At 32.4% G+C, this 14196-nt stretch overlaps 1 protein-coding gene across 1 annotated transcript; it reads right to left on the minus strand.

The window, feature by feature from the left end:
• Window positions 1–1194: 1194 nt before the first annotated feature.
• LOC124941430 (serine protease SPPA, chloroplastic) lies at window positions 1195–13912 on the minus strand. Its single transcript, XM_047481756.1, has 13 exons — window positions 13416–13912; window positions 12587–12770; window positions 11529–11666; window positions 10247–10417; window positions 10059–10162; window positions 9552–9619; window positions 8664–8827; window positions 5440–5509; window positions 4502–4656; window positions 2525–2630; window positions 2240–2327; window positions 2008–2151; window positions 1195–1600 (listed from the first exon to the last, which is right to left on the minus strand). The coding sequence occupies exons 1-13, from the start codon at window positions 13851–13853 to the stop codon at window positions 1370–1372; spliced, it is 2061 nt and encodes a 686-aa protein (XP_047337712.1). The 5' UTR covers window positions 13854–13912; the 3' UTR covers window positions 1195–1369.
• Between the last annotated feature and the right edge of the window lie 284 nt (window positions 13913–14196).

Consider the following 14196-nt stretch of genomic DNA (forward strand, 5'->3'; position numbering starts at 1 on the left):
CAATACTTTCGCTTCAAAAAATGCGAGACGAGTAATATTCAAGTGACTTGTACTAATTCGGAACATGAATTTTATATTTTGTTTGGATCTTTTTTGTTTTTTTAGTATTTACTTATGACATATTGTTTTGATGATATTTTATTTCTAAAATTCATGTTACAAATACTATTATATTTAAATCGATAAAAAATATATGTATGAATATTAAGTTTTGAGGGCACCAAATTTTGTACTCGCCTCAGGCCTCAAAATCTCAGGTCCGGCACTACTCGAGGTATTAAACATTTTCAGTATAAATGAGTCTTCAAGATAATATATTAAGCCTATTAAAAATGTTTACCTACGAGGTTACGACAAAAAATACCATCAAAAACAAAATGTTACTATGAAGAAAGTAAAAGTTGTTAAAGGTCAAAGGTTTTATATTATTTAAATGGATATAAGAATCATGGCCCTTGTCATAAAAGAAAGTATTAGATACCGATAGTTTGAATTCTCAACAAACTAATGGTCAACTAAGTCATGCCAATATAAGAAAGTTCCCAACAGGCCCATTCTCTAATTTTGTTTTCTAATTTCTCAATGAAAAATATGGAGATGACTTAAACAATGTAACGTTACTCTCAGTTTAACCTGAAAGTTCATTCAAAAATTAAAGAATTAAAAACAATCTTCCTTAAAATGTTCACGCAGATTTGTGCTGGCATAATGGCATTGTTAAGAACAGATATAATCTAAACACACAATAAAAAAAGATACCGAGATAGAGGGGTAAAGAATAATAAATACAAGATATAACGAGGTTCGACAAACAAATGCATACATCCTCGAGAAGTCATCTATTCTATAGATTTCCAGTATTGAATAATGATCCAAGTGGAGTACATCGAAAGGGATAAAACTAAGTTCCACCGACATAACCTTGAGGCAAAACTCATTCACAAGCTTTCTATCAACTCGAGTCACTCAATAAGCTGTTATGAAGAAGCATTCTCAAGAACAAAAGTCAAAAGACCATTCCTATTGCACATAAAATATTGTAATTGGCTACTTTGACAATTAATAAAGAGATCTTCATTCATTTATACTTTTATATTTATTTACAAGTAAATACTGAAATGATCAAAGCTTCATATTTGAATAATCCGTACGCATAGAATCAATCAGGTTGGACATCATTGCACTTCTGTCAAATCCTTTCAAGAATACATGTATATATATTTTGTAACTAAGGATATCTTATTATAAGCTTTCACTGTTTCACATATAGTGCCAAACAGAATAACAGCAAAAGAGAAATAGAGTGAAAAAAAATTACAAGTATATTTGCGTCCAATGTTTATGCAGTTTCTTAATTTGATTTTGGAGATCAAATGGAACTCAGGTAGTCCTTTATCAAGCACAATATGTGATTGGAGTAAAGAGATTTGTCGGTTTTCTCAAACACAATACCGTCCATACGAGCTTGAATTCCATCAGAATATGAGAGTTCTTGCAGGAGTTCTTTAAACGTTGTTTCAACTTCCATTACAGAATTCCCTACCCCACTTAAGATCTCTGGTAAGGTTGGGGAAGGTCTAGATATTTCAATGAGCTTAACCTGTGTGATTGGAAATTTAAAGTATAAAAGCCTTGTTTGGACATTAACTACTTCTTATGACATCAATTTTGTTTTGGTATGAAATTTTTCATGTTGACCATTATATCCAAAATTGAACATTATATTTGGCAAAAATGACAATGATTTAAAAGATAATTTAATCATGATCAAAACAATAATCTGATCATGATTGAGAAAAACATCTCTATAACAAATGAAGCAAAAAAATTGTTTTCTAAAAAATGATTTGTATACTAAATAAAGCTCACAATATAATATGGAGATGATCCTAAAAATTATCTCATCATGATTGAGAACAAATCTTATAACCATTACTTTCAATTTAGCTTTGACAAATTTTCAATGAAATCGTGATTATGACAAACAATGTGAAATTAGAAAATTACCTCTTTCTCTTGTGGAATGTTAGCCTTCTGTTTAGCTATTGCCACTGCTCGGGAAAGCCCACCAATAGCATCAACTAATCCCCTTGAAGCTGCATCATTGCCAGTCCAAACTCTCCCTTGTGCAACCTCCTCCATCTTCTCTAGCTGAGAAACAATCACATACATGGATGTTGAAGAAGAAACTAAAAGGATCACAATCGTTTAAAAAGTAGAAAGAAGTTTATTGTCATACTGTCATTGATCTTGAAAAGGCTGCTTTATCTCTAAACTGTTGATATGCATTTTGTGCAGACTCTGCAAACAACTCTGCTTCATCTGGTCTGCAAGTAACTTATTGTGCTTAAGAAAATGTTCAACAAGAACATGAAAGGAAAAGGAAATAACATTGTTAATCGGTTCTGATCAGATTTTATTTTCTTGGATAAATAACATCATTAAGATGAAATCTCTCTCTCTTTTTTTTTTTTGTTTCAGAGGGAACATTGATCAGCCATCAAACACTAAACAAAGTTCTTACCTGAAAGGTCGCTGTTCAGCTGCTGTGAGTTCAGCAAAACGTCCTCTTGATATGATTTCCTTATTAAAGCCAACTCTTTCATATAGTTTTCCTAGATTAAACTTTCCTAAAATTACAAACAAATAGATGTGGAACACGTTAGATGAGGGAAAAGATAAGCATTTTGAATTTCTGATGCAGACAGATTAGGATTATATTGCTAGACCTGTCAAACTTATCAAGTTGTGTTATTTTGTGTAGTCTCATAACTACAATCACTTTATAAGACATTGTTGACGTTTACATTTGTTTGTATATGATACATCGTAAGGTAAACTAATAAGCTAAAAGAAAAGAAAAACTTAAAGTTTTATCTTTATAATCAAGAACTTGAGACCTTTAGTTATAATGGGGATCATTAAGTAATAATGATAATAAAATTTTAATTAGTGCATATTTTTCCCAATTGATATTTTTATCAAAACTTTAACATTTCACACTCTTTCAAAAACCTTTATTATAAATTTAAAAGTTAAAGCATGTTTACATTTTCAATATAAATTTAGTACTCAAGTGAAAATATATAATTTAGTACTAGTTATCTGATTTCAATCTTTAATTTCAACCAAAATGTTAGAATAACTTATTCAACAGAGGCATCTACTTCAACAAACATTACCTTAGACTTCACAAGAAGACATTTTTATTGTATTAGTGTATTAACAGTTTACCTTGGGTTGTATTCATGTCATATTAGTAGGTTAGGTTTATAGTCAGGGCACTAAATAGTACAGAGATCCTCTAAGTTTATTATGTTAGTTAATATTATCCCAAAAAATTAGAGGGTTGTTAGTTTGTTATATAATAGGAGGCACACTATGATTACAAATAGGGTGAAGTTGAAGGATTATATCTTTAATGAATATGAATAGAGTGCACACACTCTTCTTAGCTGTGGAGGTTCTTCATGGTTCTCTCATCTAATGGTTTAGATCATTCTATCATTCTTTTCGATCTACTTATTTGAATCTATCTTATTAGTATTACAAAACCCTAAACCTAAGAAAGTGTAGCACGAGCATACAAGAATATTAAGTGTCAAATGTGTTTAGTTGACTAAATCACTTATGATAACAATAAAAGAAAACATACAACATATGTATTTAACATGATAACTATATTAACCCTTTTATGGGCTAGGCCTTAAACTTGCCATGCTTAAGAGTGACTAGCATACTGTTGATAAAGTATAACAATATTCTCTAATATTCCAAACAATGAGTCCACAACATTAAACAGATGAGAAATAGAAAAATCCAATATATTCAACCTAAAACTGTAGACAATAGTAAACCTATAACTTTCATCTAACACTTACCTACTCAAAACATAAAGCAGTACTGGCAGTTTTGGTATGCATTTTTTTCATCTAGATTATGATCCGGAAAAATGTTTGCCAAAAATCACAATATAAAATCTTTATACCCAATGAAGTAAAAAAAATCACACTATAATATGAATCACGATTCAGAGAAAATCTTACACCAAACGAAAGAAAATCACCTTCAATTTTAGATTTTCAGAGAATGTGACAAAATAACAGTTTTCGAATAGTGTCTATCAACTTCTTCCTACAAATAGTCGAGATCACCTCTATAACGAGATCACCTACTATAACGTCTTATTGAAGTTTTCATGAGAAAATATCAAATATAACAGGAGTAACTTATAACTGGTCATTTGATGGATGTCCAACATCACAGATTTACAATGTTAATAATATGCATCTTATGGTACCTAAGGTTCAACTAGAACACATTTCTTTTTAAATTTCTAAAAGTGTACCCCCACCAAATATTACTTAACTACTCAACGCAGAATGATGATTCATTTTTTCATAAGTAAATGATTTATCTCGGAGGGAACTTGAATTTAAATGCTCAATACAGCTTTACCATAACTAATATTCCCAAAAAAACATAGAGCTTCATTGATCACCTGTGACAACTCCAATAGATCCTGTTAATGTCAGATTCTCAGCCACTATTGTTCCTGCTGCCATTGCCATATAATATCCCCCACTAGCAGCAACATCAGCCATTGATGCAACAACAGGTATTTTTTCCGCCAAAAGTCTAATTTCTCTCCACATTCTGCATACATCGTGGGTATGAATCAGATAAACAAGGCTATGAATATTTCAAAGCCTTACAGTCAAATTATGGTGGCTCAATATTTACTAGTCTATGGCAACATATGTAGTTCATGTATAAGTAATAAGGGGTCTAATTTGTTGTCCATTTTATCATTCAGATCGTATCCGAAAAAATCTACATTTGTTATGTTTGCCAATAATCATAATAATCTAGAAAATAATCTGAATCATGATCCAGAAAATAATCTTTAAATTAAATGAAGCAAAAAATCACACTATAAATTGGATCACCCACAGTCAAATTATGGTGGCTCGATATTTACTAGTCTATGGCAACATATGTACTTCGTGTAGAAGTAATGAGTATAATGTTATCACATTTTATCATTCAGATCAAATCGAGAAAAATCTAAATTTATTATTTTTATCAAAACACTACAAGAAACAATTAAGTTATCAAACAGCTATATATTGAAGTCAAAACACTACAAGAAACAATTAAGTTATCAAACAGCTACTTATATCTAGTCAAGTCATAGATTGAATCAACTACCCTAATTTTACTTACATTATGAGTTCATTGTTCTTGGAAGTGTTAAAACATATGCCTGACTCATAAGAAAATCATACTCCATTTAGTAAAAAAGTGTGTACTTGATCAGAAAAAGTACAATTATAAAGGTCCTTTATGATTTCTCTTACATCCAATTGTCTTTCTCTTTTTACCCCTACAACTACTCTACTTAAACTTGCATAGTATATCTATGATTGAGCTACTCACAAGTCCGAAGCAAGGGCATCACCTCCAGGACTATCAATACGGATGATAGCAGCTTTATATTTCTTCGACTCTGAAAGATTGCAACAAATAAAAGTAAGAGTATGTATGAATTTATAAATTGAGTCATGAAGGAACAAAGGAAGGCCTAATCTGTATACATATATAAAAGTCAAAACCAAGTTTTAAGGAGAGTGGCTCAAAATTGAAATGTTTTTTTGTGATTTTATAAGTTTATTTTTTTAATTATAATGGCTTGTTGACTCACTTGCACATGTTTGCATCCATTTAGAGACGGATGACAAGTTTATTATGAAGGGATCTCCTGATTTCAAGGCTAGCGCACCATCTATCCTGCAACTCTTTCAGGGGTCCCAACTCGTTTTCCTTGGAAAGATGTGTGGAAATCTAAAATCCTTTCTAGGATATCTCATTTTGCTTGAGAAGCAATTCACGGAGGGTCCTCACAGTTAAACTTTAAAAGAAAGGGATGCACCTGACTAGTAGGTATTGTATTTGCGAGAGGAGTGAGGAAACCATCGATCACCTCCTTCTCCATTGCGTTATTGCAAGAGACATGTGGTTCTGCTCAATATTCAATGGGATGTGCCTCCCAAAGTTTCTGTCTTTTGAGAGAAATGGATCAACTCGGAAAGAACAATAATATTGCAGACGACTGAAAGTCCATCCCCTCATCTAGTGGTGGACGATCTGGAATGAAAGGAACAGAAGAACCTTCCAAGAGAGGAGTTATGGCACCAAAAGAATTAAAGGGTTTATGCTCCATGCGTTTGCCTCTATTCAGAAAAGGGATTTTTTGTACAGGATGAGAATTTTTTGACTTTATCGGCATCTAACTCCTAGTTTTGTCTTTTCCTTTGTTTTGTTTTCTGATTTCTTTTTTCCTTCCCCATCTTTAGCCATTGAACGTTTCTTGCGCTCTTTTTTCTTTCTATGAAAGTTTACTTTTTCATAAAAAAATAAATAATGGCAAGGTAGTAATTTTTTTTAGAATTGGCTTTATTTTTGTGCATTAAATGTAATATTTAAATCTACTCACTCTATCTGAGAATGGTTATCTAAGACATTTGGATTTTGTTGAATTTTCATTTGCAAATGAATAGCGTTGTACTTTTATTTAAAGTTGAAGGTTTTTTATCTTCTAAATGTCATGAAGGAAAGATGATGAAAATCACAATAAAAATTTTAGGTTTTCAAAATTTTTAAATATGACCAAATTTTTATTAAGAGGCGTTATAATGCTTGAATCCAAGATCTCATGGAGGCTCAAAATACATTTTGTCTCAAAGTAAACGAACTTTTTGATGTGAGTTGAATCAAAATAAAGTTTTTTCCTAATCATAACCTTTAGTGAAGGACAAATATTAGAGATGACAGTTGAATTTTGTTTAGTTATTATTTTCAAATTAATAGTGTAACACCCGAACTCGGGTATCATACTAGTGAGAAAAATAGACTACCAATACTTCCGAACAAACCATTAGGCCGCCACCACAGCCTAAACTCAAAAAGTACCATTAATGTACCTATAATCTATTAGACCCACCCTTATAAGTAGGATTCCATATTGATTTTTCAATATTGGACATCACAATCTCCCCAACTTACTTAGTCACGCAACGTTCTCGTCGCGTTCCCGTCACAGTCTCCTCCGGTTAGGACTTAGAAGTGACCCACGTGGCACTTTGTTCCTGCGGGATTCACGAAGTGTTTCCCCGTGACACTTTGTTCCTTCCACCGGATCGGCTTTGATACCATTAAAATTGTCACACTCCGAACCCAATTTATAATGAGACGTGACAAACGTCGCACATTATTTACTAAATAATTAAGGCGTGTTAGGAAAAAAAACTATTATTAAGGATTTTAACATAATCAATACGTAATTGTTCGAATAACCATTATTCTCAATTTTTTTAAAAGAAAAAATAGAATCAATATTAGTTATATAGTCTCAAAAATAGTAATACTCTACTATATAAATGATGGAATGATCTTAGTAATTAAAGTTATTATGAAAATGATTTAATATATGAAACGGTAGAATTGATATGTGTTTTGTTAATGTTGTAAAATGTTACTTGACTTTGTTGATTTAAAGGTTTTGGTTATTTACTGAACGTTTTAAGCTCATTCATTCACGAAAACTCTTTTTCAGAGGAAGACAAGTATGAGACTCTTATTGTGGAGTAGTGACGACGGTATCTTTTGTTTTAACGTTGAAACATTGAACGTTGAAACACTATCCTATCTTTTGAGACTATATAACTAGTATAGTGTTCTATTTTATTGACTTTAAATTATTACTAAAATTTGAGAATAATGGTTATTCGAACAAATACGTATTGATTGACTATGTTAGTACGGATATTTTAATGATAGTTTATTTTGACTAGCACGTCTTAATTATTTAATCAATAATGTGTGGTGGTTGTCACGTCTCATTATAAATCGAGTTCGAGGAGTGACATTTTAATGGTATCAGAGACGACCCGGTGGTAGGAACAAAGTGTCATAGGGGACTCTTGAATCCCGCGGAAACAAAGTGTCTCATGAGTCACTTCTAGAGTCCTAATCGTGGGAGACTATGACTATGAACGGGAACGCAACGAGAATGTCGCATGACTAAGTTGGGAGATTGTGATGTTCCGCACTGAGATATCACAGTAAATATGGACTCCTTATAAGAGTGAGTCTAATAGACTATAGATACCTTCATGGTTATCTTTTGTGTTTAGGCTGTGATAGTCTAGCGGTTTGGTCGAAAGTATTTGTAGTCTATTTTTTTCTCACAGGTAATGGTACCATGGTTCAGAACGTTACAAATGGTTTTAGAGTTGACCCATGGTTCAGAACGTTACAAATGGTTTTAGAGTCGACCCGGTGGTAGAAACAAAGTGTCACGGGGGAGCTCCTCTTGAATCCCACGGGAACAAAGTCCATCAGGATAGGTACTAATACAAAGTTCATATAATCTTAAGTTTCACAAGGTACTAATACAAAATGATTAATGATTAAAATATATATATATACACATTTATATACCTAAAAGTTATTACACAATAATGTGCATCAGGACAGTATTTCTTTTAGCTTTCCTAGAAAAATCACTTAGTATTTATTTTCAACCTTTTTGTAAAATTTTATTTTTCAACTTTTACGTTCAAGCTCATGGTCTAGAAACAAGTGTATCAGATAAGGCATACCTCTCACTTTGTGGATCACCTCAATTAATTGTTCCGCAATAATACCAGAACTGGAAAGTGAACCTCCTTTAACCCGACTAATGCTTCCAGAAGCTCTTATTACAGCTATTTGATCTGCCCCGCCTGATAAACCAACAGTCCATTTTCTGACTCTAGAATATTTCCTATAATCAAATTAACAAATATATGGCTAGAGTAAGCTAACTTATTGTCACTTTCAGCAATATAGTGTTTAAATATTAGTAATGGAGGAAACCAATTCAGCTGCTATTATATTTTTGTTGCATAGGAATATGACAAGACATTGAAAAAGGAGTATTTTTAGGATCAAAATTGTTCAATAAAAACTGATTAGAGATCTGAAATGCCTGTGGCAAAAGGGAAGCAGAATTTAATTATAGTGAAGCTCAAATATTACATGTATAGAACTAGTAGAAACTCAGGATATACATGTTTAGACTTCTATAAGAGAACATGAAAAGGCAGAGAAGAGACAGTACAAAGTTCATCAAATGGACAATGTGTACCCTAAAACTACAAGGGCATGGTCAGAGAGTATATGAGCCTATTTGGAAACTCAATGACGATCCCAATGAAAAATTGCCGGAGTTAAAATTAGAAGTAATTTTTTTATTCCTTTGACATGAGATTATTTTTTGGATCATATTTATAGTGGGATTTTTTACTTCATTTGACATAAAACATAATTTTTTTTTGTCATGATCCAGATTATACTATGATTTTGGCTTCAATTGTTATAAAAATTATATAATGATTGTGATTTTGGCAAACAAAACAAATGTAAAATTTCTCGAAACATAATGCAGATGAAAAAATTGCATACCAAAACAGTTATATGTTTCTTCAGGGATCTCCATATCATCTTACCTGTAATCTACTGTTGGAAGCTTTTTTTCATTTTCAAGTCCCAGTTTCTCTTTGAGCTTTGAAATGACCTGTAATAAGATTGTTTTTGGATCAAGATCCAAATTATAGTGTATTTTTGTTATTTTATTTGGCATACAAATTATTCTTAGACCACGGTCCAATTTATACTGTAATTTTATGTTTCATTGGTATAGAAATTCTTTCTTGATCATGATAGATTTATGTTCTAGATGATTATGATTTTTGACAAATATAACAATGTATTTGTTTTGGGATCACAGTCAACATGACAAAACTGTTTAACAAAACAGACCAATATTAGTCACAAAAAGGAACAACTCAATTGCATGTTGAGAAAGGGACACTATATGTGCAAAAGCTTTATGATAATACGAACAGAAAAATATGCCTAGTAATTAACTTCTTCAAATTTCCGATATCATTACCCAATGAGCAATTTGATGAATTACCCAATGGAGAAAAAACAAGAGAAAATCGAAATTATACCTCATCATCATATTTTATGTCTGTAATATAACCATTCTCTTTGAGCTTTTCTACTTTGTAGATCCCTTCATTGAGGAAGCTCTCAATATCATCTCTACTTTTTCCTACACAAGAATTTATATTTTTAATGGGTCAATGCAACAACAGATCGATAAAAAGAAGTCACATGACAGATAATTATAAAGCACCTATAGTAAAAGAAATCTTGTCTAGCCAGTTGCCATAGATGTTGTCAAGCAATGCGGTCAGCATCTCACAATTTTCACCAGACATACTCTTCCGAATTAGTTGATCCCCAGCACTTTTATACTTGCCAATTCTTTGTACTTGTGGCTCAATTCCAACATTCTCTAGAACACCTAAAATACAGTTATTATAGCCAATAAAGTGGGTTAGAAATGAAAACTGGGATATTAAGTAATAGATAAAGGATGTTTGCACACAATCAAGCAACATAACGTTTAGCAAAAAAATCAAGCAACATAACTGTTATAGGTAGTTAGAACTAATGTGCCAAGAACTCTAGCTTATCCTGTTTTATTTTCTCTGTAGTTGCAAGCATTCATTTTGATGAAAAGAAGTATGAAACTCTAAATATCTTAAGCCGAAAAACATGTAATGTGTATCTGATCTCAAAATAAAGGTGATCAATAGGCCAGGAAAGTATCATTCAAAACACTTATTGTTTCTAGATCTGGATCTGTTTGCTCGTATAGAAAACTTTGAAAACTAAATTTAGCCAGATTCAGAAATTTATATTGTTTCTGTATTTGGAAACTGATCCATATACAGAAACAAAAACAATAAGTGTTTCCATATGTCTCCACATTAACATTCAACTGACAGGCTGGAGTCACAAACAGAAGATAGAAAATTCTTACACAGAAGATAATTATTATCACTTTTTAGTAGAAACTTCATTTGCAATTTGCTAGGAGCAACATACAACCTTGGGAGGATATTAAAGTTATTTGAAAGAAGAAGGAAAATTAACCATGTTTGTCTTCCTCATTTCTCTACTAAAGTTGTAGGCAAAAACATCTGTGAACCAGCCTCCAACAGATGTCTTGTCTGCTCTATGACAAATAGGTCTATTTGTTATCATGTTTTATGATTTGGATCATGATCCAAATAATCTATTGTTGTTATGTTTGCCAAAAATAATAATGTAGAAAATAATATAGATCATGTAAAAAATAATCCAGATCATCACTTTTATACCAAATGAAGCCAAAAATCACACTATAAATCTAGAAAATATGTGGATCATGTCTAGAAAACAATCTTATACCAAACGGGAAAAAAAATCACTTCCACTTTTAACTTTGACAACTTTTCAGTTAAATCGTATTGTGAAAAAAATATCAATCCAATAGGCTCATTGTTGTAACATAAATGCCTTAAGAAAATGTGATAATTAGAGAAGAAGTTTTTGCTACATGTATCAATCAAACAAGAAAAACAAGTTACCTCCAAGGAATGATGCTTGAACAACCAACCCATATAGACCAAAATAAGCACTTGGAGGGGCATACAGCTCTTCACAAGCACATGCAAGATAATACTCTTTTTCTCCGCATGAAGGGATATAACAAACAACGAACTTACCTGAAAGTAAACAAATTGTAAAAGCAAAAGTTGACTAGAAATAAGGATAGAAAAAAATATCTAATGGCCACAACTTTAAGAAGCTAAACCTGCATTTGAAATCTAAGTCAAGGCTAATGAACCCAATGGACCCATTTGGAAGCGGTTTGAAACATGAACTAGTGATACATAAACATTTTTGGATGGGTGTTTGGCTTCCCTTAGGTACCAGCCCATTTTCACTCATAGGGACTACCTTGCCTTTATTTTTTGTTGCTAACTACCCATGTAATTTCAGTTTGCTATACATCAGAAACCACTTCAGTAAATCTGTTTCTATCTCTACACAAGTTATCTTCAATATTTATAAGCTATTTTTGTCGGGCCCAAATCAAGAAACAGGTTCCAGCTTAAAAAATAATAATAACTATGCAGCTAGGGCTCCAATCTTGCATCCTAGAGAGAATATATATAATTAAGCACAATACATAAGTATTAGATGTCACAAGTAGTAATCAAACTAAAATTTACGTTTCCAAATATCTGCATCATATCTAGCCACATTTTTCATACCAAACGTATGAGGATCTAAATCCAAAAAATTATTCGGTTTTCCAGCCAAATTAGATCTGGCTACACAGGTACTTCCAAATGGGGATAATGTATACACATGATAGAGAATTCAGGATGAGAAGAAAGAAAGGTGGAAGGGAGAATTAGAAACAATTGAGGTACGATCAAAGTAAAGACAACCTTGCACATAATAGCCACAATTATATGCATTGATGCCATATTGCAGCCCAACAGTGCATATTGGTGGATGCTACTGCATAACTGACTTTGGTCTCATCCAATCTTAGAATCTAAGGTTAAAGCATAGATACATATCTTAAGTTCTAATAAAAAAGATTCAGTTCAACAGTTCAAAACCACAATGCTACCTGACTTCTTGAAGTCCAATATATGCCTCCGGATCTCTTCAATTTTGCCCCAACCACAATCCAAACGATCTATATGTAGATAAATACCAGAGATACGTGGATCATATGCAGCTTTTATGATGTTCTCACAAATTTGAGGTAGAGATAATCCTGAAGAGAAACGGCTCTTTAGCTGATCAGATATCTGAAATTTCCAATTGAAGTAGAAATGATTCCAATCTTCATAAGAAGCAGAAAACAAGATGGAACCTTTGAGATTTTAAGAGAGAAACAGAATGCAGGATGTAACAAACAAACCAACAAAAAAACCTCTGACAGATCTAATCACAAATTCTAAGGTTAACTGATAGTCTTTGCGTGTAATCCACATAATGTTATTGATTGTTAAATTAAGAAATTGAGCTTATCTGTTATCGCGTTTTATGATCCTGAAAAATTTATTATATTTGCCAAAACCATCACTGAAAATAATCTTTATACCAAATAAAGCCACATATTACACTACAATCTGGGAACATGATAAAAAAACAATCTTATACAAACCAGAAAAAGTCAGTTTCAATTTTAACTCGTAATTTTTCAATGGGATCGTAATTATCACATAGATAAGTAACAAAATATCAAATGATTATGATCAATGTGATTAGATGTATGTAAATAACATTATTGTCTTCATGAAACATCATAGTTCAGCTAGGAACAATTGACTACAACAACATCTCTTATCATGCATATAAGTACAAAATAAATGGAAGGTTAATGAAGCAGAAGAAAGGGTTTATAGAGTTTACTGTGCTAAGTAAAAATCTTATAGAAATGTGACTATTACCTGGCCTCTCAATTTCAATGTCAAGACACTGCCTTTACGAATTCTTGCCCATGGAAATGCAATAAGCATACGAATCTTAACGAGGAAACTCTTCCAAAGACCGAATTTCTTGTACTCAAATTCACCAGTCGGATACCCACCAGCATTTCCATTCACCTCCTCCTTAACAGCTACTGGGTCATCAGTTTTCGTCTCGGGAGAAGAATCAAAAGCTCTGACAGATGAGTTACGAGGATAACGTCGAATGGGGAAAGTCTGTTGGAGAATTTGAGGCTTGGGGAGATGAAGGTATAGAGAGAATCGGCATATGGATGCAGAAGAGTGGAAAGGAGATAGTGAAGGAGAGAGATGAGATGGAAATGATGTTTTGGGGAGTGAAGTGAAGAAAGTTCGGCGTTGGAATGAGGTTACATGAGAGGAGTGGAGAAGCTTAGACATTTGTGTCGTCTCTCTCTTTCTCTCTGAAGAAATTCGAGAGAGAAATGAAAGACTAGCGTGGCTAAGTGATGGTGGAGGAGAAGGGATGATGATACAAGGATGGTCTGTCTCATTCCACGTTTTTTAGTTAACAAACACTAGTCAAAATATACTAATTTTAATAAAGGAGTCAATCATCATTGACCATATTATTATTATTTTTTTAATAAAATATTTATTTTACACATGGAATAAAGTTTCGCTTGACAATTTGAAACCGTTATGCGGTAATGTAATCGAATTGTCCCATTTGAGACGATTTTCTATTATGAGAATATGTAGGTAATTTTTCATGGGTCCGATC

Source organism: Impatiens glandulifera, chromosome 6, assembly GCF_907164915.1.
Source record: "Impatiens glandulifera chromosome 6, dImpGla2.1, whole genome shotgun sequence".
Classification (NCBI taxonomy): domain Eukaryota; kingdom Viridiplantae; phylum Streptophyta; class Magnoliopsida; order Ericales; family Balsaminaceae; genus Impatiens; species Impatiens glandulifera.

Excerpts from the sequence above, each read along its gene's own strand:
- LOC124941430 (XM_047481756.1), bottom strand. The coding sequence starts at position 13,853 with ATGTCTAAGCTTCTCCACTCCTCTCATGTAACCTCATTCCAACGCCGA. Across the intron at positions 5,510-8,663 it reads GGTGATCCACAAAGTGAGAG|AGTCGAAGAAATATAAAGCT; the intron begins GTATGCCTTATC and ends GCAATCTTTCAG. Across the intron at positions 2,631-4,501 it reads ATCTATTGGAGTTGTCACAG|GAAAGTTTAATCTAGGAAAA; the intron begins GTGATCAATGAA and ends TTGTAATTTTAG.